Source organism: Chiroxiphia lanceolata, chromosome 3, assembly GCF_009829145.1.
Source record: "Chiroxiphia lanceolata isolate bChiLan1 chromosome 3, bChiLan1.pri, whole genome shotgun sequence".
In the NCBI taxonomy this organism is placed as follows: domain Eukaryota; kingdom Metazoa; phylum Chordata; class Aves; order Passeriformes; family Pipridae; genus Chiroxiphia; species Chiroxiphia lanceolata.
In genome coordinates, this window is record NC_045639.1 from 368942 (window position 1) to 396820 (window position 27879).

Sequence of the window (27879 nt, forward strand, 5' to 3'; positions counted from 1 at the left end):
ATATATTGAGTGTATAAACTTGCAAAAATCAGCTTATCAGTTCAACAGGGAAGACTTGTTGGAGGGTATTTCTGATACAGCTCCCTCTAGGGTTCCCTTTTTCAGCTGGAATTTGGTGAGAGGGCAGTCTGGGCTTCTCTCTCTTGAACCCAGCAAAATCTGTGTCAGACGGTGGGAAGGGGTCAGGTCTGCATCCCTTACAAACGAGGGCAGACAAGCTGCAAGAATAGGTTTTGATACAATGAAATTTAATTGAGAACAAAGGCATTTGATGTCAGTGTTTGAATGTTCCTTAATTGATAGAAAGTGACTCACTGGCCCTTGCTAAAATCCTGCCAAGGTAGCTGCTGATCACTGCTGATTTCCAACTGTTTCACTTTCCAGGATATCGAGTATGTTCGATCACGTTACAACATTGAAGATTTTATTAATTTTAATTGCCACCAGCAAGAAGAACATGGACATCTTTGCCACTTTGTCTTAAATCCTGTATTTCATCATTATACAAAACACTTTCTAAAGGAGATTCTTCGCTTGGCACACAAATCTGCTCTTTACTATCCCGTTTATCCACAGTATGTGGAAGGCAAGGTAAGGAGAAAATAATTTGTTTCTTGTATTAAATACTGCTGCCTTTGCTCACTTTATTTTTTTCTTTGCTTCTGTGAATGACTGCAAACAGGAGTTTTTGTGGCAACCTGCAGCAAACTACTTTGTTCTTCTTACCTGACATAATCTGCACTTGTGGGCACAGCTGTCACCTAGTGGGGCTGGTCTGTGACATGTGAGTCCAGACTCACCAGTGTCTTGAGCAAGCTTCTGGGGGAACAGAGATTGGAAGTGTCCTTGGCCTTGGCTCTTTGCCAAGGATAATGTACCCTGAGGAAATGCAAAGGATAATCTTAAACACATACTGCTGGCTTAAAACCTCTTCAAAAGCAGTTTAGGTGCTCTAGACTCTTTTACCAAAAGTCAGTGGGACTCAGGCACCTCAATGGCTTTGAAAATGGGACCTGTGTTTCTGCAAGTGTCACAGGAAAGCCATAAGAACTGGATCTCTCCTAACAGAGAAAATCCATTTCTGAGGAGAATGTAATGTGTGGAAGCAAACCCAAAGATTCTTTCAGAAATAGTCACATGTGCTGTGTCATTGGTCTCAAAGAAGGGAACACAAGGTGAAACTTGCAGGCCTGTGTAGCCATCTAGAGTTACCATCTGGCCCAGGCTGATCAGCCAGGCTCCTGCCAGCACTGCTGGAAACACGGGGTGTGTCCTGAGGGCAGTTCATCCCCCGGTCACCCCTGTCTGTCTCAGGACAGACAGAACTGCCCCTGCAGCTCGGGGGCTCTGCATGGCTGGCTGCACTGAGCACCTGGGCTTTAGATGGTAACTGAGATGGATTCTGTCCTTGGGGACTTGGGTGGTTTTGAAATCACCACCGGTTCTCCTGTAGGAATTTTGCCAGGTTAGGCCTGGGTACATTTGCAGAAGGATGTGTTTTCCTGTGCGCCTCTGGAGTTGTGTTAAGTGTTCCCTTGTGGAACCTATGTCCCCATGTAGCATTAGATTCTGAGGTTCTGAAGAGGCACTTACAAAAATGCAGTTCAATGGCAGTGGATGGATGAAAAAAGTTAAGCCTTACTAATGATTGCAGTTTGGCCTGTTTCCTGGCTAGAGTTCCTCTAAATTACTTTAGCTTGTCATTGCTCTAATAAGTGGTAAATGGGATGTTTTACTCAGTTTTCAACATAGTAACATTTAATATTTGTGGATTGAATGGCACTTGAGTGTAACTTAGTTTGCATTAGTGTTCATCCTGTATTTCTTGTAATTCTCTTATTTCTTTTTCCCTTTCATGTTGTAAATTATGCCAGAGCTAGTCATGCTGTAATAGACAGATACAGCTATTTCTAATGATCCAGGCTGCTCACATGAGCATTAGGGTTTTGTTCACTTCAAATTTCTGCTGGTTTATTAACATTTATCACTTGGATGAACTAGACATTTCAGTCAGTATAGAATTTCTGTATAAATTCATCACTGTTCTTTGCCAAGCAGGCAAAGGTTAGTAGTGAGCAGATAACATGGCTTAATGAGGTCAAATCAAGCTGATTCATGATCACTATGGAGAAAAATATCCTCCTGGGGAAAATGCTTGTGCTGAAAAATCCCATAAACCAAACCACTTGTTTATCTGTCATTCCCACAGAGATAGTAATGTAATTACTCTCATAATTATCTTCATTAGTGTCAGGAATTATCTGCAATTCATTCCTCTGCTCTGAGTATGTTTGTTTATTTGCTGATTTTTGTCTCAGATTTAGCCAACAGAGCTAAGAATTGTGTGCTTGCAGAGCCATGCCGCAGACATCTGTGCTGCCCTGTTCTGACATCCTCTCTGCTGAAATATGGATCGCTGTCTTTCAGCTCCAGAGCCCCTGTGCCCATTCCCTGACATCTGCCCTTCATTACATGGCTCCCGTGTGGCCCAGACGACAGATTGTCTATCCTCTGCAAGAGCTTGGCACGAACGCTCCGTCAGAGCAGCTCTCCAAGGATCAGGTGGGTGACAGAAGCAGCAGCAGGCAGGGGGCACGGTGCCAGCTCGTGCAGGGTTTGGCAGATGGGATGGCATTACCGGCCGAGTGGTGATGGGCTGCTCCTTAATTACACGGCCGGGGTGTCCGGACCCTCCCAGTCCTCCCAGTCCCTGCTCTGCCGCTGGGCTGGGCTGGCACACCCGGCACTCTGCAGCCACTGGGCAGGACTCTGCTGCACTCTGCTTGCACTGGAGCAGCACCTTGTCATGAGGGTACAGTCAAACTCCCAGCACATCAGAGGTGCTCTGCCCTGCTGTTCTGCCCTTCTTCCTGCTAAGTGTATTTTGGGGTTGTGCTCAGCAAATGGAAGAAAGACAGTGCCGTGCTTCTGACTCTGTCTGCAGAAATTGCTTAACTCAACTTTTATTTTTCAGTGCTGAAGTCAGGTTTCTTCCATGCACGAGACCAACCCTCAAAGAACACTTCAAACCACCAAGTTGATTTAACAGCGAAGGAAGAGATTGGTTTTGTTACCAAACACTCTTATTTCTGTAGAACTGGTGCAGTCTGGAGGTTCTAAATGAAAAGTCTCTTGAAGTTTCATCTGTTAAATCACTTACACCTGACTCTCTTACATTTTTAAGTAACTAAAATTTGATGTGTAGATGATTCCTCAAAAGAGTAACCAGTGAAGCTAAAATGTTAGGGAAAACACCATTAGTGGTAGATCCACTCTGTAGGTAGCTGTAATTTCATGGAGAAACATAATTAGGGAGCTTTATGTCTGTACTAACTTCCAGTTGGCTGAGATGGGTTCCCATATAATATTTTTAGTGCTGTCCTTTTCTCAGTTAGTAGGTTTTGGCACCCAAAACTTAATTAGGCAGCAGTTGGCAAAGCAAAATCCAAAAGATGGCTGAGGCTGTTGAGTTTGGCTTTGAACAGTCTTCCCTCCACATGCACATCCCTGCCTTTCTCTTCTCTGCAAAATGAACTATCTGCTTTTCTTTAAACTACTTTTTATTTTATCTTTAAAGTGAGCTGTTGCTCTCTTACTAAAAGAGCTCATCTTAGCATTTTCGTTGAAGCTGGAAAATCTCAGACTTCCTGTGTTTGAAAGACTTGCAAATATGTTGTCTTCTCTGTTCCCAGATTCTTCCTGAGGTTTTCTGCGAGTTGTAGGTAGTGACATAATTGTTTAAAATCTCAGAAGTTGAATTTCTATTTAATAATGTGAGATTTTCATTAAAACCTTTTCTGACAAAAATCCCCCCAAAGGCTGTCACTGTGTAAGTATCCACGCATCTGCCCCAGCATGAATTATGGATTTCTGACAGACTGTGCTCTATCAGAATGGACATCTGGGGCTGAGTGCTGGGTGGTAACTTGAGGATAAAGCTCATCTGCTACTGCTGCTGACTTTTCTGAAATACTGAGAATCTGAAACCACATGAAGTTAAATTGACTCTTGTGTCGAGTGACTGAAGTGACCTTTGGCCACTGTATGTTGGGAAGCTTTGTAGCATAAGGAGTAGCCTGCCCCAACCCAGGGGGTACTCGCAGCAGGAAGGAGCTGGTCTGTAGCTCAGGGAGCAGCCAGGCATAAGGCACCTGCCCTCTCTCTGCTCAGAGCCTTGTCAAGGAAGATTGATCCCCATCAATGATCTTGCACTGCCCTGCCAAATCCTGCAGTGAAGTTACAAATGAACCGAGGTGTGTTTTGTAAATTAATATAGCCAGATTTCAATAGGCATGAAGTTACTCTCTTTCTGCCTTTTTGTAATGATTCAAAAGGCCCTCTGTAAACAGCAAGGTGCAATCTGTGTGGCAAAGAGCAACGTGTCCCACCGAGGAGATAAATGTGATAGCTCTGCAGATTGGAAAGGCTGGGAGTTGTCACCTTAAAAAGTACTGTGAGACTAGGTCAAGTGTATTTTGGTTGTAGAGCGTGCTAACAGGCTAGCAAGTGAGGGAAAAGGGACATGGGAAAGCAGTGTTTTAAGGGAAACTTAGAGAAGAGAGGAAGAAAGGTGGAAGGCAAAGAGTCTGGAGTAGGAATTGGTTGGAAGGTGTCTGAAGCCAGCACCTGCATAGCAGTAAGGATACACTTTGTCCTATCATCTTTGTTTTGGTGGTTTTAAACAAGATCGGGGCAGGATCTTGCAGGATGTTGAGATCTGGGCAAGCAGAGATTCCTGGCAGTGGAGAGTGTTCCTCATTTCTTTATCACACATCTATGGCAGCTCATCAAGCTGGTTTGAGCTGAGGGGGCTTTGCCCTCTCCTATTTGAAAGCACCTCTTCCAGATGTGAACCAGTGCCCGTTTTGCTCCTGAGAGCTGGAGGACAGGTTATTGCTGTAATTGCTGCTTTGGAGAGCTCTGCAATGGTGGCAGCCTTTGTCATGTGAACTACAAGATAAAGATTGTAAATACAAGGCAGTTCAGAAATGTAAAATTTTCATTGACTGCCTGCCCTAATTGATTGCTTGAGTATCTGTTGCTTGTAATGGAGATAATTGTAGTGATATTCTTGCTTTGATATCCACAAGATGCCCCTTGATATTGAGCTATCAACATCTGCCTCTCATCTACTGCTTTTTCAGCTGCCTTCCTCTTGTTCCAGCCGTTTTTGAGCTCTTGCTCTCCTGTTCTAGCTGTAAAGTGTGGGTTTTTTCCCCAGTAACAGCTTGTGGCTGAGCAGCTCAGCCTTGTGGTGTCCGAGCACAGCTCCTGGGCTGTGTGTGGGTCTCTGTGGACCACCAGTGGCTCAGGATCTCAATAAGTGTGCAGAGGGAGCCCTGGGCATTACACTTGCTGTCTCCCACTGCAGTCCTCTGGAATGGCACAGATGCTGCCCATGGAATTCTCATCCAGCCCTGGAAGTGCCTGGACTTGGGGATACCTGCTGAGCAGCAGGTGTAGCAGAGGTGCCACATCTTAGCTCAGAATTTCCTTTGCCACACTCTGGGGGTTCAGGGCACAGACCTGACAGAGCTCCCACCTGCTCATTAGATCAAACACTTCATACAGCTGTTCCAAAGCAAAAGGAAATCTCTGAGTTTTGTGTTCTGAATCAGCAACCAGTGCTGAAGCGCCAATTGGCAGAAGATCCAAAGATTCAAGCTCTTAATTCCCCTAGTGTTAAAACAGATTAGATTATTATTGTGGTTTGCACATCTGTCAGTCATTTCAGTCATGTTACATTAAAAACCAGTTGGTTACAACAGAATTGTGAATACCTTATAAAGTACTGCTGGCCTTTACAGTGCATGTCATTATTGATGGAGTAGAAAACTATAGATAATTAAATAATTTTTAATGATTTCTTCATAAATAAACAATTTGTAAACTTGTTTGCTTTCTCACCATCTGGGAGCATTCTGTTCTCCATCTGCTTCATGTAATTATCAATGTTAAGGGAAGAATAGGTGATATAATTAACAAGAATAACTGATCCACAATGAAGAACAAAAATGTCACACATCTGTTGAATTATTTCCTTGTTTTTGCCCTTTCATTATTATTCATGCTATTGGGTTTATTATATTTTTATTTCATGGCTGCATTCAGGCTGTCGGGTTTTATTGTGCAGTTTAGAATTGGTTGTTCTGCTCTAGCTCATAAAAAGATGGAACAGTTGCAGAAGCCCATGAAGTGTAGTATAAATTTATTTTGGAAAAAAACCCTCCCAAACCCAATGAAAAATACCAACCCTTTCTCAGTTAATTTCATACATTTCGAGTGGTATTCCAGGGGCACTACAGGAAATGTTCATATCAGAACAAGGAGGGGGGTCAGTGCAGGAGGGTCAGGCAAAGAACTGGAGTTGGGTGCTCAGCTCAGCTTGGAGTGCTCTGAGCCTGTCCCCTGGAAACTTGTTCAGGAGTTGGGAATTGCTGGGGGACAGGATAGGTGTCCATCTCTCAGGGAGAGTACCTGCACAGCAGGGAGTTCTCCTGTTTGTCTGGGAAAAATTGAAGCTTAACCCCAGAAGCAATGGTAGATGTTAGTGTGAGGTTCAGGAAGGAACTGGAATACAGGGCACTGTGAACCCAGCAGTTTTCAGTGCAGTGTGCAGGTATTTGTGTGTTTGTGATTCCATGCTCATGCTTATGGCAAGTGCTACGAATAGAGGGCCTGAGAGAATTTAAAATATTAATTAAAACAATGAAATGAGAGAAAATGCTTACAGGATGTTTTTGAGCAGTGTGTCATTGCTTTTAGATTCACTTTAGAACTTGTTCCATTGCAGTGTATGTTCACGTGTACGTGCTCAAATGATTTATGAGTGTAAGAATCATCCTGACTCATTCTCTATCCTGGGAGCTTTTTATGTCTGTTATAAAGTTGCAGGACTTTAATAAAACAGAATATGTTTACCATGTTTTCTAAAAATAGAAATTAACTATCAGGTAAAACAGGGAAAAAAATCTAAAACATTCTCAGGCTTGACAAAATTTTTGCCTTTTGGGGCAGCTTGTTTTAAAAGGAAAATACAAATGCTCATATAAATCCATTTTATAGAAAACTGATCCCTAGATGCAGGTGTCTTCCCCCAACAAACTCTTGGGGTGCTTCACTCTTTGCTTGTTGGTCTCTGTGTAATTGGGACATACCTGACTGCAGCTGCCTTAGTCCTGCTTTCTGAAATAATGGAGCATCACCAGTCCAGACTGAGCACAAGCCACTACCCTGACCTGTGCAGGCAGAGGAGTAGAAAGGACTCAGAACTGATAGTGAGGTGTTGTTAACTGTCAGTCTGTCAAATCCCAGCTAGTCCAGAGTGTGCACCTTGAAAATTATAGCTCACTTGCAATTCAGAGATAATAAAAACAGGGAGTTGAAGTACAGGGATTTTAAAGCATGGGGGAGCGACTGTGCACCACAGAACAGTCTGTTCTGAACCAGCAAAGCTCTTGCTGAGAGTGGAACAAGGGTCTGTCTCCTTATGTGTCTGAAGAGGCGTGTCAGGAAGGTGGTCAGGGACAGACATGAGCACCGTGCAGCTCCAGAGCCTCTGCTTTGGGGTGTGCAGCTGCCCAGCCAGAGCGCCCACCCTGGGCACTGTCCATTGCCCACCCTGGGCACTGTCCATTGCCCACCCTGGGCACTGTCCATTGCCCACCCTGGGCACTGTCCATTGCCCACCCTGCTCTGCCCCCATGGCCACAGCAACTGCCAGCCTTGCTGCTGGAGGTGCCTTCTCCCAGCTGCCCTCTGGAATAGCAGTGCCCAGCATAGCTCAGAGGGCTCAGGGAGTGCAGTCAGTGCTGTCTGACCCTCTCGCTGTCTGCTCTAAAGCAAAGCGTGTCCTCACCTGGGAGAACAGCTGTAGCAATAAGGGGGTTTATTTTGGCAGTTTCAGTTCTGTATATATGCAGTTGAGGCACTGGAATGTACTGAACGTGGCTAAAATATAAAAGGTTTTTGAGGGTTTGGTTTCTTTGTTGTCTTAGTAGAGGCCTATTGTTGAAAAAGAATAAATACAGCAGAGAGCCTGGGGACGATGAGCAAGAGAATTCCCTGTGCTTTAAATATCGAGGCTCATGTATCAAAGTTAAAACAGCAGAGTTCCTACATGTTACAATTTGTGTGTGGATGTATTGGGATCACAAACAAAGGCTGGGTGTGGATAGTTTTCACTTAACCAGGAGAGGAATATTAATTTTTAAAGCAGTAACTGTTGCTTAAGATGCTCTTGTGCCTGAGTAATGAATTTTTAATGCTTTTGTGGTACGTACATGGATAAAAATCCATTATTTATTGTTCTTCCCCTTGGCTGGTGAAGGTGATGATTTTATAGCACCAGCAGGCACACAAACAGGCGTTCTGAACTGAGGCTGATAACAAATTTCCTTACTGTAAATGTCAGTGGGGTTTGTGTGGTGCTGCCATTACATCTTGTTTGGAAGGCAGAGTATCACACCGCTATGGGAGGCACCAGATGGCATCATTAACAGGAATGTTTACCACTTATGTGCATGTGTGAAATTAAAAGTAAGATGACCTATCTTTGTTTTGAAAGCGTGGTGTCAGTGCTGTACAGGTGTTAATGATATTTGCTGCAAACTGAAATAGGCATTTCTGCTTAAAAACAGGTCAGACTTGGTTTAAAGCTTTTTCAAAGCATTTTGTTAGATTGACTTTGATAATTCCAGCTTGTAGGGAGGGCACAGATATTTTTTCACAGAAAGGTAATGTTTACTATTATAAAATGGAGAACCACAGCTGCTGTCATGCAAACAGGACTCTGTAGTAACCCACAAATCAACCTCCCTCCATATCCCTGTACCATTATTTACTTGGTGTTCATTATTTTCAGTATGAAATATTATGATTTTTTTACATTTTATTTTTTTAAGCTTTTAATTTTATGCGTATCTTAAATTTTTCAGTGAATAGTCCAGTATATTGAGAATTGCTACCTGTGTTGCCATGAGTGTGTATGCGCAGAAGGTGAAGTGGGCAGAGGTGCTGCTGCCTTCTGCCTGCAGCTCTGGTGCTGTGAGCAGGGTGTGTGTGGGGTAGGTGCCTCTGCAGGTGGGCTCAGTGTCCCCTCACTGTTCTCCCCTTCCCCGGACAGAAGGGGAAGAACTGAGCCCACTGGCAGTGGCACCTTTCAGAGTTCATTTCTCTGGCCTTTGAAGCAGGGCAGCAAGCAATTGTGAGAGTTTTGTGAATGGGAACTGCCCAGCCCTCTCTGGGCTGAGGATCCAACTGTCAGTGCTCAAAGGGAAAAAGAGCAGCTTCTACCATGGTAACAGTGGTTCTGCAGGGAAAAGAAATAGCTGTGTCTGTGCTCTGCTCTCCTTTGCTGCTAGCTGGAGTTACAGGGGAAATCCCTGGTTTTGTAGGGACTCATAGGGATGGACATAGGATTGCCTGTATAGATACTGTTCTTCTAGAAGCTGAAGATCAGCATTTACTTGTATGAGATTGGTGTAATAATATTGATTTCATTTTGTAAAGGCCTTGAAGGTCTGTAGATGAAAAATAGTCTGTAAAGGTGAGGTGTTACCTGCCTATGCCACAGTTCCCAAAGAAGGATTCTTTGGCAAAGATGACAAAATAGTTAAGGCTACGCTCTTCATCACTGTTGCTCTTTCTGTTTTCTTTTCCTTCTGTTTCTGGTGTTTGTAGCAGTCTGTAAATGCTTGGAAACAGCTTTTGAAAACATGTTGCAGACATTTCTAATGAGGCTTTTTGGAATGTAGCTAGCATTTAGAAAACAATTCCTAATGCAGGTTGAAAAAGCATGCATTTTCCAATGAGTTGTTCATATCTCCTTGGTAAACATTGATTTTTCTTTTTTTAACTTCTGGTTCAAATGGAGCTTAAAATTAAAATAGCTCTGTTTGCTCACCTCCTTGTTTGCCAGTCACTGTTGCTGAGCTCAGCACTGCTCTAGGAACAGGTTTGCTAATTGTTTTCACTCCTTCTGATGGTTTTTACAGTAACAGTTCAAATCACATCAATCCTCTACAGCAGTAACTATCACTCAGGTTTCTCAGTAACAAATGCTGAATTAAAACGAGCATTGTCGGCAGACACAGAATCTGCAGGATAGGGCAGGGAGGGCCCCTCCCAGTGGTTCCTTGTTACTCCCTGTGGTAGTGAGGGATCTGGGAAGATGCTGAGTACATAACAGATGAGGCAGCCCTGTGTTTGCCATGTAGTACCCTGAGCAGTCCTGAATTTGGGCCACTTCAGCACACTAAACCCGTAGCCAACTCTTCTGTGTGTTTGGCTGGGCAAGGCACAAGTCCTCACGGTGTCATTAAGTCAAGTCTAAGTTTAACAGTTGGACTCGATGATATAAGGGGTGTTTTCCAGCCTGAATGATTTTGTCACTCTGCAAATTCTGCAGTGTTATGGAGCCTTTGTGTGAGGAGTCCCAGCAAGCAGTGTGCCAGCTCTCTGACACAGCAGTGATGTGTTACTGGGGTACATTTATCAATGCCCAGTTCAGAACACAGCACTGCTCTCTTGTGTCACAGCTGAAATCCTTTGTCTAACTTGTTTTTTCAGTTTTTGGTGCTCAGTTTCCGTTTTTTCTGTTAGAATGAAGGTAATATATGCTATAAACCCTGACCTATTGTAGAAAAATTATAATAAATATATTTATAAAGTCTACAAATAGCTCAGGGTCCAGGGTTTTAAAAACAGAACTAAAAGAAGAACTACAAAATATTCTGGATGTGAGTTTGTACCACCAGCACAATGTTGTTGAGTAAATGTACCCTGGCTCTGTTCCCAGGGCATGTACAAACTGGACAGGAGAGCTGGGCATGAAGCTGTGCATGGCTGGAAAGGGCAAAGGAAATAATACATGCAAGTGAGTCTGCTGAAACCTGAGCAGTACTTTGTCTCTTTTTTCCATTGGTTACTTGGAGTAGAAGGATGTGTGAGTTTTGGATGCCATAAATGGATCCTACTCTGGCACATGTTGAGCTGTGAGATCACCAGTGAGAGCTCTCAGTCAGTGCAGGGTGTGGCTGTCAGTGGAGTGCTCTGGGAAGGGCAGCAGTGTTTTAATGAGGGACGGTTTGAAGGCCCCCGAGTGATGGCACTGGCTGGCTGTGTGCAGGAATATCCCTGTGGTTTGGTGCCTAAGGGCCACCACTGCCAGCTCCACTATCCCTGTGCCTCAGGGTGGGAGCAGTGGGGGGGGGCAGGGGTGCCAGGCACCCTAAATAATCTCTTTGAGAACCAAAGAAAATTCTCTTTTCTGAGCTACATAGGCCTCTTCTACCAATGGCAATTAGTGCTTTTTGCCGTGCATTAGTTAATGATTGCTGGTTTATTTAATAGATTGGATACAAAATAAACAAGTTAGTTTGCTATTGACCTATCAGTTATGATGTCTGATTACCCCTCTGGGGAACATATGTAGCCATTTGTCCTGACACTTTGTTAAAATAGGTGGTATTATGGGACCAATCCACCTAATTCCTCACTCCCTGGGGCCATTTAGTGTACTTAGCTGTGGAAAGGTGATTTCTGGAGCATGACAGCTGTTGGTGCTGGGGCCATTGTGTGGGGAGCACCACGAGTTATATTCTGCTCAAACGCTGCCTTTGTGTCATTGATACAGAAGCCATTTTGTAAATTAGATACAACTCTTCCCAGGGAAATTGTATTCCTGCTCTGTGTTTGGTTGCTGGATACATTAACATGAGCCACCAGCACAGAGCAGCAGTAGATGATGTTTGACCTTGGCATTGCCACCAGGCCTGTTGGGTTTGTCCTGTCAGCTGCTGGCATCCCTACCTACTTTTGGTGATTAGGTGTGTTACAAGTAGTTTCTCTTTGTGGTTTTTTGCCACTTATTAATTTATTAAAAGTCACATTTCAACAGAAACATCACTAATTGTTTTCCCCCCTGAAGACCATGCTTTCCTACAAAGTTGCGACCCTGTGTGTGCAGCAGAGCCCAACCTGTCAGAGTTCCTGTCTGCTGACCCAGGGAATGGGAATGGCAGGAGTAGAGCCTGAAGCACCGTGTCTTCCACACCTGTTTGTGGGACCAGGAGAGCTCCACATGTCAGCATTGGCAGGGCTACATCACATGTAGTTGGGGCATGACCATTTAGTATGTTACAAAGAACATGGTTTTATTTTAAGCAGTGGGGGATGCCTGTAGTACTTGGCACCAGTTCTTCTCATTTCCTGAAGCCTCTCCCAACAATTTTCAGTGGACTATGGAAGGCTTTTTCATTTTCTGAAATGTGGAACTGTTATAGGTATATTCTAACTTGTGACCCAAATCCTTTTAGTGGCAAATCCTGCTGTAAGGAGTGTTTAACCATGTACAAAAGCACTGGCTGTGGATGGAACTGTTTGGCTTCTCTGTGGACTTGCTGCTGTCCCATGTAACTGATCAGGAGCACGAGGGTGGTTCTGTGCTTCTCCCTGGCAAGCCCAGGCATTCTTCACTGCAGCATGTGCTGGCTGGCACACAGCTGACCTCTGCTAAGCAGCCACCACGGGCTGCTATATTTTAAGATATCTTCTGGAATTTTCCTAGGGCAGTACAGTCCCTGAGATGAATCTGGCTCACCACTGGATGTCCTCGTTGCACTATGGTGAACTGCAACCTGAAGAACATTTATCTGGCAGTAAAAAATAACGTTGCCTGACCAAAGGCAACATTTAGTTTTGCCACATTCTAAATGGCTTGCTATGCAGTGATGCCAGTTGGCAAGGCATTGGTCCATAATCTTTCCTTAAGGACAGCACTAGTCATTCTCCAGACAGTTTTCCTCCTCCTGTGCCAGGGCTGTGCTGAAACCTCAGCTGTGGGGCTCCACCAGTGCAGAGACATGGCATAAAAGATCTCTTGGGGATCTCAGTGTGCCACGAACTTCTTGAGAAGGCACATGTAATTACCATAGCTTTAAAATAAAACACTCTCCATCTATTGAATTACTGTCAACTAATATATAGAGAATATATTTCTACTGTAATTTCATAGGAGGAATTCAGAGGGCTTAATATCATTAACCCTCTGCCTTCTATTTGTAGTAGAGGAAAACCTGTTAGAAGCCTTGGATTGCTTCCTGCCCAAGTGCCACAGCAGGAATTTATAGGAGAAGCGTCTGACAAACATCAGAAGTGGCTCCATTTTGCATTGGCCTTCCCAGTGCATCTATGACTCTGTACTTATGCATTCTATGAAATGGGAATGTAGGCAACCCAGAGCAATCAGAAAAATGCAGTGTGTTGTACTGCTGGATGGGGAAGTAGTTCCCTGCCTTCCATCAGAAATTCAAAAGCTAAATACAGTTCAGGGCAGAAAAAAAATTGTCAAATGCAATGTTACCTCTTGGGTCTTTCTTGCATATTGATTTTGAGAATCTCTGTTGGGTAAAGAGACTTAGAGACACATGGAGAAAAAAAAAAACCACATGGAGTCTATTGCCTGTATAGCCAGGGTGTGCATTAAGTAGTATGGAAACTGAGATTAGTAATTACAAATGCTGTACTAAGATTTTGTGACTGGAGTATTGATCCTGGTGGTACTTGCTTATGCATGTGCCAACCTGACTTTCTGGGTGGCTGCTCTGTATTTCAAGAAAAGAGAAGGATAATTTTGGGAGTTTTCAATTCAACACATGAAGACACTCAAAATATAAGTTTCTAGTTAATTTGAGTAAAACCATTTCCATAAATAAACCAGCATGAGTGAAAACTGCTCTAGAAGGCATAAAAATGACCTTAGCAGTATAGAAATGCATGTTCTCCAGGTGTTTGCTAAATGCAGTGAGTGATAGCATAGGTGGTGTTTTGTCCTCTCCTCCGAGGACTCCAGAGTATCTTGCTCAGGAGAAGCCAGATCATTCAGCTCTGCTAATTTTCTGTGACCTATTAAACATGCATGTATTTCAGCATTTCTGTATAACTTATCTGGTGCTGTACACAGAAAAATCATGCTATTAGTCACGTCAGTGAGCCATAAAAAGTTTGGTGTGAATGCAAGGTAACACATCACTGTGAGTTTAATGCTTCTTAGCAGGCTTTGGCTGCTTTTTTAATGCATTTCTGTGTCATGTTCCATATGTTTTTACAGTTGAGTTTTTCTTTGAACCTCACAAATCGAAAGCTGGTGCTGGAATCTAAAGTGTCTATCAACACTAGAATTGTGGTGATTGGTGCATCCGATGTTGGAATCTCTTTTCTGGAAACACTGATTTTTTGGTAAGTTTTTAATTTTGTTTCCTTTGCTGAGAAGAATATGTTCCTTTTTGTATGAAGGAACTTGTTTGTGTCCCTTTTATATGAAGGGGCTTGTTTCTTCCACGTGAAGTGTGCCTTGAGTCTGTGTCAGAGTACTTGCTGAGACAAGTTACGGGTCTGAGCACCCGTAGCTGCAGAGAGGTGTGTGCTGGCACCCTGGCTTCCTCGGGGGCTCCCAGGCTGCTGAGCTACTCTGGGTTACCCAGAGATCCTCAGGGTGGAGGCACACTGACAACGAGAATTGGAAGCACTTAAAGTCTCCTTGGATGTTGTTCTTACACCAGATTGTTACAGGTGGAAGTCAGTAGCCCTTCATGTGTGCTCCAAAGCAGTGTTGACCTTTAAAGCCAATTGTGCCCAGTGGGATCCCAAATCGCTGCTTGGATCCCTCCTTCCCTTCCCTTGTGATGATGCCATGTTTTCAGAGCTGTGCAGAAATGTGCCACGTGAGCTTGTTGAGTTGTCTCACTGTGATGTTTTGATTCTCATGACACCTTTTGATTCCTTTGATGCTGGTAAGGTTTGTGATGTTTGGGATTGCTCAGGAATCACAGTTGTAATTTCTGGCACCTCTGCTGGTTTGCTGCAGACCTGAGTGTGGGTGTGGGAAAGGTCTGGCAGAGGACACCACTCTCTGTCAGTGACCCCACCTGGAGCATGTGCTGGCAGCATTCACTAAAGCATTTTTTCAGCAGTAAAACTGCAAATAGAATTGCTGTGGTTATCTGGAATTATCCAAATTGGAGTAAATAACTGTATAAACTTGTGGGGAAGGGGAGTATGCAGCTGTTTTTATACCTTTCCCTGTCTAAGGCAGGGAAAGCTGGTGGGTGAGGTCTGCTGTTTCACAGCCTTCCCAAAGTGAGGACAGGGTGCCCTCTCTGATGTTTCACTGTTGCACCTCCTGTGCCAGTACCTCCTCCACAGCAGTTTCAGGGGCTTATTGGGAAGTCAGACTGTGAAAATGCAGTTTCTTTGATGCAGTCAGTATTTTCTGCAGTTTATTCACACATACTAGAGATGTCTTGAAACACTTGCAGAAATGAATATGAAATTCAAATCCTGAACATGATTTTTATGACAAAATGCTACAGGAACTGGGGGAGTCTGGTGCTTTAATGGGGGGGACAGAGAATGAAAAATTCTGCCTTTTTTTCAGTTAAGCCAGGAATTTGTATTTCTACAACAACCATTGATGACATCACAAATGAAATTATCAGTATGTCAAGAGAAGAATAAGTTGAAGTGCTTTATGAATGTTGTACTGTTGGAGCAGTGCAGAAGAAAATTCCTGCTCCTTGCTCTTTATTATGTTCCTGACTTTTCCTGTAAAGCATCCTATCTTGGGGTAAATCACTTCCTCTCATCCTCCTGTTATTAGCACCTTTTAGGCTTTCAGTTCCACCCTAAATTCAGTTAAAGATGTACTTCAGAGCTTTTAACCTCTTTCTTACTACTCACCCTGTGCTGTTTATTGCTGTGCTTTCAAACACCGTGAGGGAAACCAAAGTGTGTTTGTGCTCCAGGTGTGTCAGCCAGCAGCTGAGTCTGTAGTGAACAGGCCTTTACAGGTGTTGCCCTCAGAGTGTCTCAGGCAAGGCTTTCCAGGCAGGAGTTTAGTGTGATCCCAACTCTAGCAGAGTTCCTGCAGGACACGTCCCCCTCGTGTGTAGCAGAGAGCTCGTCTGCAGTGCTGCACAGCTGAGCTCCCGCCTGAGCCATGGGGTGCTGCTCCAGAAGCCACTGAGTGCACTGAGTTTATATTAATAGAGGTATAAATTTAGGAAAGATTACTTTTTAATTTTCACATCAGCAGCAAATAGCCTTCTGATCAATGTGAAGGCCTTTTAAAGCAGTTTAGTTTAATTTGCTCATAATTTTCTAATATTCCCTGCGAAGGTTACGTGCACTAAAAATAGCTGGATTGAATCAATTTGTGAGCCCTAATCCTTAAAAAGAGGAAGTTATTTTCTCGTTGTTATTCTTCATACTTAATTATTTTACATTATCAGTCACCATGGAAACACACAAATGTAATTCACTTACCGACATGGCAGTTATTAGAACTTGATCTTGCAAATGTTTTCAACTTCTTTGAGACTGAAGAAATACATTTTTTTATTAAGCAGAGAAATAACCCTAAGAGTGAACTCTGCTCCCCTGTGGTGGGGTGGCTCCTGCTCCCACTGTGCTGTGGGCAGCACATCCCAGGGCACAGCACTCCTGGGGCAGTGCCATGGAGCAGCCGTGGCACTGTGCACACCCACCCGGACCCCAGATGAGCTTCGGAATCCTCCGTGCTGCTCAGGGCAGTGTGTGCTGGCAGCTGGACTTCCCAAACCTCTGCCCTGCCCTCTGGCTCTGTGCTGGTTCCTGCTGCTGGAGCCTTGGGACAGAGCACTGGGGCACCCACCAGAGTCCTTCACTTCACAGGGCCCTGCAGAAATGCTACAAACAAGTGTGTGGAGTAGCTTGTGAGTGTGGGGAGCTTCTTCCTGATCCTGGGGTGCTCTGAGCCCTGGGAAATTGCTTTCGTGTGCTCCATCCAGTGCTGGGGCAGTGCAGGTGATACCCCTTTTCAGGTTTCACCATTCAAATAAGTATTTCCTGATCTTTTTCTTGGAACGTAATCATATGCAGACATGTTTTGAGCTGTACTGCTGCTTTTCTTGGCAGTGGACATGGATTTTATTGGAGAGCCAGGTGACTGGTGGAGTCAGTACCAAAGGCAGAGCCTGGCCTCCCTCGTGGTGACCAGCCAGTGTTTGGGAGGTACAGGTGTGACAGTGGGAGGTTTTCTTGTTTGGGTTTTTTTTTTCCTTTGCTAGTTTGAGTGATGGACATGGCAGGAGCATTAGGCCAGAAGAACACAGGATTGCAAACCCCGGCATTTCCAGGTTGTTCCAGGGGCTAGTTCCTGGAACAGCCTGTGAACCTGTGTGCCCCAGCTGCTGGGGTGGAAGTTGGGCTGCAGGAATGCAGAGCTTGCTCCCAGCAGTATCTTGTCACTGGTTCCAGTGCAGGGAACCAATTGGCTTTTCTCCACCTCTTTGCATATAGCTGTGGAAAGCGCTATTGTGTTCTGATTATAGGGAAAACCCTTCTTAATCCATGATTTTGAATACCTCCTTAATCCAACCCCTGGTGTAAACAATGACTTACTCTCTGCAGATGCTGGAATATACATAGCATGCTACATAAAGTAGCCATAAATGAATGGTGGCTCAGATCACAATATTTCATATGAAGTTGTCGTGAAATCCATTTCCCTCTCCGTACGGGTGCATTAAAATAACTACCGTGTTTAAAAAAACAGATGGATTAAAGTAACTTTTGTCAAAGCCCTGAACTTTATTCTTAGGGTAGAATCAGAGTCCAGCACAGTAAATCTGAGTTTTTCTCTGCAGGATGAGTTCAGGGTACCCAGGATCAGCTCTGAAAGGGCAGGGTCTGAACAGGGTTCCCAACAGAGCAGCTACCGCTGCCGTATCTGGCAGCACCGGGGTGCACAATATCCTGCACATCTGGCCTGTTTGGCAGTAGTTAGCATAATGCTTGCTGGTTAATTAGGCTTTTTATCTTTGCATTTGTCTGGGAACATCTGAAGCCTTCCATGTTGCCTGTCACTAATTAGTTGACTAATTAAATAGTTAGTGCTTACTTGCTGATCACAGAGCTAACATGTAATGAATGGGTTAGTGATCCCCATTGTTTTGTACTATTTGTCTTTGCCACATGAACTGATACACGTGTGCTTCCCTCTGCCTTTTCTTCATACCAAGGCAAAGCCAGGCCATGTGCTCAGTGTTGCCGGGCCTGCATCCCTCAGACACTGTTGCCTTCCATCATTCCTGGTGAACAGAGCTCAAGCTGTGACAGAGATAAATCAGACGGGTCATAGCTGGCCTTGTTGCGCAGTCGGGATCACAATGAACAATGGCAGTGACTGATACCAGACATAAATGAGGGGAGAGGATGTGGGTCAGGATCAGCCTTCCTAACAGCCTCTGCCAGAAAGCGAGGCTCAATTAGCATCAATATGGGCTTATTTTATAGTTACAGTCTGGCTTTCCAGGCTGACTGAAGTTTTAAATGAGATGATTTCCACTTGAAGTACGTGTCCTTTAAACATATGCAAACATTTCTCTGAGCCCAAACTTTCCTTTCACACTTGAAATTTTTAAGTATTTGTAAATTTTTTCTTGCTACTATTTATATTTGAACACTCATAACTTCTTGTTGCATGTTAAAGCTGATCTCAGCAATAGTAGTTTTCTCATACAAAGCCTGCTCAAATTTGGAGTGAGTCACAAGGGGTTTATAGAATGCTGGTTTGGATCTGTCATCCCCTCCTGGTGACTCAGTGGGACATGAGCACCATGAGCTTTGTAACCTGGTACCTCTGATCAACGTGGTTCAGAGCAGATACAGAAGCATTCCAAGTGCAAACACTGCATTTAGGTTCTCCAGCTCTCTCCTCAAGTGACAGAGGGGGTGCAACCCCTCAGCTCTCCAGGGCAGTCTGTAAGCTGCCTGTGGGTTGGTTTGGAAGCACAGCAGGCTGTTCAGGCTGCTGCAGTGGAGAAAAAAATGAATTGTCTGATTAAGATGTGATCCTTCCCGCTAGTGATTAGTGTGGATTTGGTTCCTGTTTGCGTGTGCTTGTTTGTGTACTGTGATGAGCAGAGTGGTGACAAGTGGAGGTCACTAATTGAAGGGACCGGCTTGGTTTTCTGAATGCTTATTGAGTGGAAGTGTTGAGGTTCTTTTTCTGGATCGCTGTGTTGACCCTCCAGATCCCAGGAAGGATCTGGAGGTCTGCAGGGCATCCCAGTGCCCTGCTGAGGAGCTGGGCACCCCCTGACTGGAGCTGTGGCTGTGGAGCTGCCCGGTGAGTGAGGCAGCTGTGCCCGCTGAGCTGCCAGCGCTGGGTGCTGTGAGCCCTGCACTGCACTGCCACGGGCACATGGTTGGGATTGGCAATTTTGGCCCAGCTGTGTCCCTGTCCTTCCTGGGCTGCCAGCTTTCTGGTAGGAGGACCTGGCACCATGGTGGTGCCTCAGAATATACAACTTCAAGTTATGTGTGCTCCTGCTTGGAGGAGGAGCACGTGGGGTCCTTGGGCAGCAGCTGGGACTAACCTCAAGCCCTTCAGGTTCACGGACAGTCTGTCTGATGTCGGGGGGTGTTTCTGGGGGGCTTGCTCTGTCATCTCTGTGAAGGTAGCGTTGGCCAGATCTGCATCAGGCAACATCATGGAGTCAAGATACTCCTCTTCTCTGCAGTAATCTGGAAAATTGGACTCTGGTAAGTAGACAGCCATAGCACCCCGCTACCGTAGTTTCAACGTGGGGGATTGGCCAATAATGTTAAAAGTGTCCAATTAACAAGCTGGAATTTGCACTGTGTTATTCACTGAAGCACTCACCCAGCAGTAGGCAAACCAACAAAATTTCAACCACGCTGTAGTTTTACTGCCCAATTTATGGTACCTATATTTGTGGAAAATGGAGATGATGCCTCTGAACTGTGATTTGGACTCTGCCAGGCAATTAAACAGTGAGAGACTGTAACTACCAAGGCCATCATCAGATAACCCTCATTTTCTGTCTAGAAAAATAATTGCCCTTTTTGAACAGGATGAAATGCTGGAACACTTGTGGAATGAAAATTGAAATTTTAGGAAGGAAGCGTTCTCACTGAAGCAGTGGTTGGATGGTACTTTGATTTGGGCAGACTCAAAGCTACCTTAGATTTGCCCTTGTGAACTCTGTAGCTGTGAATGACCCCGTGCAAGGATATGGGTGGGTCTGATTAGCATGGGCCCATGTATTTTGCATGGGCCAAGGAAAGAGCTCTTTACGTTTCCCTGTTCTGAGCAATTCATACTGTAAGGACTTGGCCACATTGATTTTAATAAGCTAGATCCTGGAAATGCCACAGATCTTGACAGGATCCTCTAAGTTTTTGGAAGAGCCTCCTAAGAAATGTGTAGCTCTGTCAGATGAGTCCTCATGTGGTCTGTAGTGTGCTACAAAAACTGCCTGTATCCTCACAGTACTGCTCAGTGCAGAGTGTTAAGGCAGTTCATGTTTGAGCCTGAAGTGATGTTGGACTAAGGAAAGAAATAAGCAAATATGTCAATAAACAGGTAGTTGGCCCTTGGTTGTGTGGTGTTAAAAGTCTGCTGGTAAGTGCTGCATTTGAGTGGGGTCAGCACACTCAGAGCCTGCTGGCACCTTGTCAGAGGCTTGGGAGAAAATGTAACAAGGTGGGTAAGGGAGGGAGAAGAGCTTAGTGGTAAAATTGCCAAGGTCAGTATGGGTTGAGAAGAAAAGTGCAGAAAAGGATTAGTCTAACAAAGGAAAAAAGACTCAACTGAATTACATTGTAGAGCCACAATCAGTGGAAGAAGAACGTTGCAAAAAAGGATAGGAAAAGATGACACAGGTGAGGAAAGCAAAACCAGCTGCTGAGCAGTGAAAGGTGGCTGGAAGGACAAAAGCAGTGACAGCCACAGAGGAGGCTGAGATGTTTCAGAGACATGAGTTGTGAGATGGATGGGAGTTTGAAAGAAGAAACTGGAAAGACATGTTTGGTTACAGGGAGAAATCAAGATTGTGGGGTGCTATAAAGCTGCCTAAAAAAGGAGGGATTAATAAAAGAATTGGAAGGTAGCAGAGTCAGAGTCGCTGATGTGTTTAGTTATATTCTCTAGGAAAAGGGTCACGGCAGACGATGAGAGAGACAAGCAGTAAAATAACCCTGTGGAAGGGAGTTCAGGACTGATCCCTTAAAGGGGGAAGAGGGAGAGGATAAATGGATATAATTTAGCAGGAGAAACCAAATTTAACTGGAGAGGAACAGCTTTGACACAGGATTGTCCTGGTTTTGGCTGGGAGAGAGTTAATTTTCTTTCAAGTAACTGATACAGGGCTGTGTTTGGGTTTAGTGGGATAATAATGTTGGGGGAGGTGGGGTGGAGAGAAGCACTCCCAGCATCCTTGAAGGGTGTTAGTCAAAGGGTGAAGGAAATATTCTTTAGCTTTTTTAATGGATTTTTGCTAGGATGTCAAAAGTGGTGACAGCGGTGGCTTTTGTGGCCTGGGCTTATAGGCTCCTCTTCCTTGGATGACAGCATCTGGTAAAATTCGTCACCAAGAAACCTGGTGGGAAGTGCCTGGAAAAAACAGCAATAAACAGCACTGCTCCATCAATATGTAACTTTTTGAAGGAAGCATGTTGTTTTGATACCAGGAGGAAGTAATTGGGATGTGATGAAATATTTTGCTGAGGTGTCATTTAAAAAAATGACTCTTGTTTTTAAATAAATTGCATCTGGAGTTTTTTAAAAATCAAAATCAGACACAAACATTTTTCTTTTAATCTCTCTGTTCTGAAGGATTTAGAGTGTTTTTCTGAAATGAAAGAGGGTGGTGAATTTCCCAGTGCTGTGACCGGTCTTGGAATGGAAATATTTGGTGTTCTGGGAAGGAGAAGGTGTGCCTTCTCCCACTGATGTAAGCAGTGGCTTCCCCCTGCCCTGGGCTCGGGAGTGGCAATCCCACGGGAGCTGCTGCCCAGGAGACTCCCTTCTCTTTGGTTCTGTTGGTGTGTTCTCTGTGTCCCTGGGCATGGGAGGGACAGTCGTGGACACAGGTTGGAAAACACACGGATGTGTGGAAAGCCCCTCCTTGACCCTTTCAGGGACAAGTGTCCTGGTGTAAATACTTTGTTGTTGTCCTTTCTTTCATGATGCAAATTCATTCACAATCTTAACACTTTTTCCTAAGAACTGGATAATCTTTATTTACTTGTAATTAAAGAGGGATAACTTGTAGCTGGACATCTGTTGGTCAGCAGTGAAGCTGGAATGCTGCTTGGGGGCTGCAGTTGATGCACTCAGAGGAGGTTCTGGAGCACGGGCACTTCTGGTGGGTGTTGGTACAAACAGCAAACCCTTGGGCTGCTGCTGTGGCTGACTGAAGGCTCCAGCAAAGCAAAGTGTTCCAGCAGGCAGCATGGAAACACCGCCTGCAAAGGGTGCTCAGAGCAACCCTGGAGTGGGAACAGCAATGAGGGGGGTTTCTGTCTGGTTATTCGTATGAGCAACCTTTAAGCTCAGCATTTTTATTTGGAGTTTTGTGTGGAGCTGGAAAATCTGTTAGAGTATCTTTTCCTTTTGGTGAAGTCTATTCTCCAAGTCAAATCCTGATTGTTGAGTTCTTGAAATGTTTCCTCAAAAAGGGGTGCTGCTTTGGATAAATGGTTATGTTTTGGGGGAAAAGGGAAACTGCTGTCTCTAAATGCCTTGATCAGTGGGACTGACACCTGGGCACGCTGAGTTTCTGTGCCTTCAACACCAGGGTATTGCTTGCTGGGACTTTATTGTCATCTCTCGCTCTGGGCTCCTTCCTCCCCACGAAAATCTCAAGGTTCCTTTTTCTGTTTCAGGACAGGTCTTTGATTTTGAAGTTTTGTCAATGCAAGGCTTTCACATTGCAGTTTTCAGCATTTAGTGCTGAAATTACACTATGTTTTACCATTTTCAGAACTATCTCAAGATGTGATTTTTACAAAGACTGTGTTACAGTGAAGCTGAGGATCCAAGTGGCATTAGGAGTTTACTTTTGGATAGGTTATAATTCCAGATATCATCTTTTAAAGATTATGTGTACAGGAGAACAGTGCACATAGTTACCAGTTTTGGGAGCCAGATAAAGCATTATCTTCTGTCTCCCTTTTTTATTTTAGATTTTAAAAATTACTGGAAAAATAATTTTTAAAAATGCATGATTTCAAATAAATTGATATGTTTAGGTTCATGGGGACTACTTTACTGCACTTTGTTTTTTGTAACAAAAGTGATGTGAGTTATTGTGATAATGAGGGGCTTAATGAAAGCAATTGATTAAATTATTTGTTCAGGCAGTTTCTACCATCTAAGCTTCCATCATTATTCTGCACACAGAAGGGAAAAAAAAAAGGTAGCAAGACATCAGGCAAAAATCCAGAAAAACAAGCAAGAAATATTCTAACAGATTCACAAACAACAGGATATATGTAAATACTGTACTAAAACTTTTCTGTTTGTCCCTTTGATTATGTTCACAGTAAATTGACAACCCTGTATTATTCTGAGGACCAGAGTGTTCTGGTTCTGTTTTTTTTTTTTTTTTTGTAGCCTGCCTCTAGAGCTGTGCACTGAAACCCAACACCTTTTACTTATTTCCCTAGATACTCTAATCCCTCCCTGCTTTACCAGTATCTTTGAGCTGTTCTTCCCTCTGTATCCACAGCAACGTGAATCCCTGCTGGAATTATTTGCTTCTAAAATGCAGGTGCACTTGTTTAATGTTGCACTGGTTCAGTCTCTTAACTTGAAGACTTTTTCACCAAATGGGAACCTCTGCTTTGCCCTGTTTCCTGTCAGGCATTGTTATATTTATTAGCAGTGTGTAAGTCATTCCCTCCCCTGACACCCACTACCTGTTTCCAGAGCCTTGGTTGTTTTTCAGTTGTTAAGAGCTTTTAGGCAGCAGTAAGGAATCAAAAGCTGCAGTAAAGAAGCCATCCTTCTGTTAGCCTAGAACTAACAAAGCTCTGTGGAGGAAAGGGGAGGATGGTGTAGAGTGACCTGGTCCCAGTCCCCCAACCTGTCACCCTGCGGTGACTGTGCCGGTGCCCGGCAGGAGCCGTGGCTGAGCACTCAGCTCCCCTCTGGTGTTCAGGAGACCTGTATTTCAGTGCCTGGGGATATGTGAATGTGCTGTGAATCCTGGGGTTGGGCATTGCAGCTACCGTTACTTATTGAAAGGTTCTGATAATTTTCCCAAGTACCAGCCTGTGTTTAAAGACTGAACAAATGTGACACTCAGCAGCAGAAGCAGTTTACTCTGTTTGAAGCCAGGACTGCTGTTGGCACTGAGCTGTGCAGCACTGGGAGCACGGGCAGGGCGGGCACCAGCCCCAGGGTCTCTGCATCCTGCCCCCAGCACCAGCACGGCTCTGGGTAGCTCATCCAGGGTGCTTTGTGCCTGGGTTGTTCTCAGTGTAAAGTGGGAATCAAAGATATGACTCATTTCATCCCAGTATGCTAAGGAGATGCTAATCAACATTTTGATGCCTTCGAGATGAATGAATGGGAAACATGAATTAATGTTTGGGGCATATGGGGATGCCATGGGAGCGCTGAGGTAGAAGTAAATCATTAGTTAGTAAATCGTACTGAGTGAAAGCTCTGAATTGAAGCCTCCCGCTCAATGGGGAAGCAGGGAACAAATACCATATGACTGGGGAAATCCTGGAGGAGTGTGTGTGGACTCAATAGAGGTAGAGCATCTGCAGAGGAAAATGGTATGTGACCAGATCAATAAAGTGCATCATAGTGCAGTCATGCAAAAGAGGCACATTTATGTTGCCTTGGACCTTTGTTCTGTCATGTTTCTGATGCTTGCTTGCAATGTTTTCATCCTAAATATTGTTAATGTAATTGAAACCTAATGTTATTGTAGCACCTGGGTTTGGAGACCTGTTGGCAAGAGGCCATGCAGTGTGTACAGAGATGACTTGGGCTCCACGCTGAAAGGAAACCTCCTTGCTGCGAGGGCAGGAGGATGTCTGGGGTGTTTGTGTAATTAATCCCAGGTACACTAATTGCCCAGGAGCCCTGCTGTGCAGGTGTGTGGGGTTCCTGTCGAGGCTCTGTGTGTGCCCCGCCGCAGCAGTCCCTGTGTGCAGATGGCATCACTCCACATTCAGCTTCGGGGATCAGCCTCGCTCTCATTTACATGAAGACCATTTTGTATCACTCAGCCAGCATAATGTGGCCATAAATGAAGAGCAAATTCTATTTACACCCACCTCTGCAGAGTGACCTTAATTTAAATGAGAATCAGGCCCATAATCTGTATAAATATATGCACTTTGTTACATTAAGGTTATTTATTACTTTGTGCTCGGCCTGAGTATGCATGGAGATTTACCACAGATAATCCATAATCCAGAATTAAACTATTAATATGCGTTTTGAGAGGGGCAGCCATAACCTTGAAATTCCTTGGTTTAAGTATGACCTTTAACTTTGTTTGAATATATTTTTTAAATGTATGAATAACAAATTAACATTGGTTGATAAAAAACATTCTGATTCCTTTGTACCATTTGCATCGGTCCATCCTTAACTTACAGAAAGCCTTGAAGATTAGAAGGCTTAATCACTCGTAATATTTATTTGTTTTTAAATGTCAGATCACATTTAGTTCAACATACTGTTAGTCTTGTCCCCCCCCCCCCAGTGTTACTGAAACTGCAGTGGAAATTGTTCTTCTTCTATCCAGAGACACCTGTATTTGAGCAAAATGACCAAACACTTTGTGCTTGTGCAAAGGAATTGCTTTCTGTATCCTCCTGAACAAGGAGTTCTGTACTGTTCCTTTGACGTGCCCTCTGAATTTCTGGTCCACATGGGGCTGTTTGTTTTTCTTTCCACAGGCCTCGTCTGAAGTTCAACAACCTGACCTTGATTTCAGTTCATGGCCTTCCAGGAAAAGATCCACCAGGCTCCAAGTGTAGAAGATTTTTAAGTAACAGGTTTGACTTCACATCTAAACACTTTTGTAGCTCCAGCAGAAAACATAACACCTTGTAATTCTTGTGAACCTGTCCTAAATTTTAGCTAGATCCATAGACATCCCCAAAATGCTCCAGTCTGTCCATCCAGCATGCACTCACCTGGAGGAATTGGGTAGAATTACGAGGAGGGAAATAGTGCCAAAGCAGTAACTTCTGGACAGCAATCCACTGGTCTCTGCCTTCCAAGGCTTTTTAGGTTGTTTAGATCCCAGGTTAAATGACAGAAGACATCTGCTTGCTTTTTAAATCTTTCATGGGTTTTGTTCCAAATGATGCTGAAACAAAGAATGTACATGAATTAATATTAGTAAAATGAGCAGTGACTGACTCAGAGCAGCACGTGGTGAGGTGCAGAGCCCACTGATGGTAGAGGGGGAAATTTTAGGATTGTTGCTGTGGATCGGTTTGGCAGAACTGTGTTGCATCAGTTCTGCTCATGGGCTGTGTGTGCCAGTCCCTGGGCTGTGACAGTCTGTCCCCAGTCCCAGCCACAGCGTGGTCCCACAGCTGGGGCTGCTGTACAGCAGCTGAAGGGAAGATGGTGAGAGCCCTGACTGTGTCTAGGGACTGTCAAACACTGTGAGATATCTTCCATTTAGTAGGATAAAATGTTACCTCATTAAAATTTGCAGAACATAATTCTCACTTAAATACACCGATTTTGTTTGGATGGCTTTATTTTTTATTTTGGAATAGTGACTAGAAGTCCTCCCTGTAGACAGGAACATGACTGTTCTGGGCTTTGAGAAGCATGGAATTAAAATGGATCATTTATTCTGAATAGCTGGGGAATGAACTTAGTCTAAGTTATTTAGATTTGTTATGTGACTCTTTGGAACCTGCACATTGTATTTTACCAAATCTTTTCCTCAGAGAGCAGCAGTGCACTACAGGGCTGGCTCTTTAAATGACAAAACAACTCCATGTCTGCTTGCTGAACCTTACAAATGAAACATCTACAAAGATGTGAAAATGATGTGATGGGAACCTGTGTAAAACCACCTGACCTCATTTGGTATTTTGCCCTGCCAAGAAGTTTTTTATAAGTAGTTACCTGAATTAATTCTTTTACTGTAGAAAGAGGTGTGTTCAAGTACAAATCTAGCAAATGAAGGGGTTATATGCTCACATAAATGCATGTACTCTCTTTCCTAAGTGCACTGTAAAAAACAGTTGCACTAACAGAGCAGCCTGCCTGACGGAAAGTTATGGTTCAGAGCTGCCTCACTAGATTTAGCTGTTAAAATCTGAAAGCAGATTAAGAATGAAAATTAAACTCTGCAGGGTATGATTTCTGAAAGCATCCCTGTGATTTTGGAGTGTCAGTCTCCTGGGAGCTGTGCACCTCAATTATGAAGGTGCTTTTGAAAACCCTCCCCTGTCCTTGATGTCCACCTTATTTATAGATTTCTGCATGATTACAGTTTAGAATTGTCAGTGGTTCTCATTTATTTGCCTCTGGTATCCGTGAGTGCAGAGGATGCAGAGCACCTCAGAAAGCCTGGCAATCCAGGTCATGAAAGCAACTGTGTTTGTTCCTGTGGCATCCTGAATGCCAGCTTTGGGAAGTGGGTAACAACAATTCACGTGCAGCAAGCTGCTCTGTGTTAGGATGTGCACCCTGGCACTGATGGCAAGGTCACAGCTCGGAGTGCTGGTCTCTGCCCACGCTCTCTGCTGTGGCCATCAGTGCCACAGAAGGGGCATCAAATGCTCGAGCACAGGCCCAGCCCCTTGGATTAATCACGTTTGGGCTTGTGGGAGAAAGTGGTGCTTGTAGTGTGTGCTCTACGCACACCCTGACCGTCGCAGAGGAATTCAGTTGTATCTTAGAGGCTTTTGGAAGTCTGGGGTAGAGGAACAGTTTAGTATGTTCTCAGAATTTGTCATTCTTGCATTGTGGAGAAGTTCATTTGTAAAAGGGTCACCAACAGGAGTTTTGAGACCTCTGCCTTTTCCTTTTAGCTC

The 27879-nt window shown here is 44.2% G+C and overlaps 1 protein-coding gene across 5 annotated transcripts in view; it reads left to right on the top strand.

Moving 5' to 3' along the window:
• Window positions 1-27879, top strand: part of CFAP61 (cilia and flagella associated protein 61) — a 94637-nt gene that overhangs the window by 29593 nt on the left and 37165 nt on the right. For all 5 annotated transcript variants that reach the window (XM_032681757.1, XM_032681758.1, XM_032681756.1 and 2 more), the window contains 4 exons: window positions 385-591; window positions 2428-2562; window positions 14111-14238; window positions 25771-25869. In XM_032681757.1, the coding sequence (XP_032537648.1) occupies window positions 385-591; window positions 2428-2562; window positions 14111-14238; window positions 25771-25869 (569 nt within the window). The remainder of the gene's footprint in view (window positions 1-384; window positions 592-2427; window positions 2563-14110; window positions 14239-25770; window positions 25870-27879) is intronic.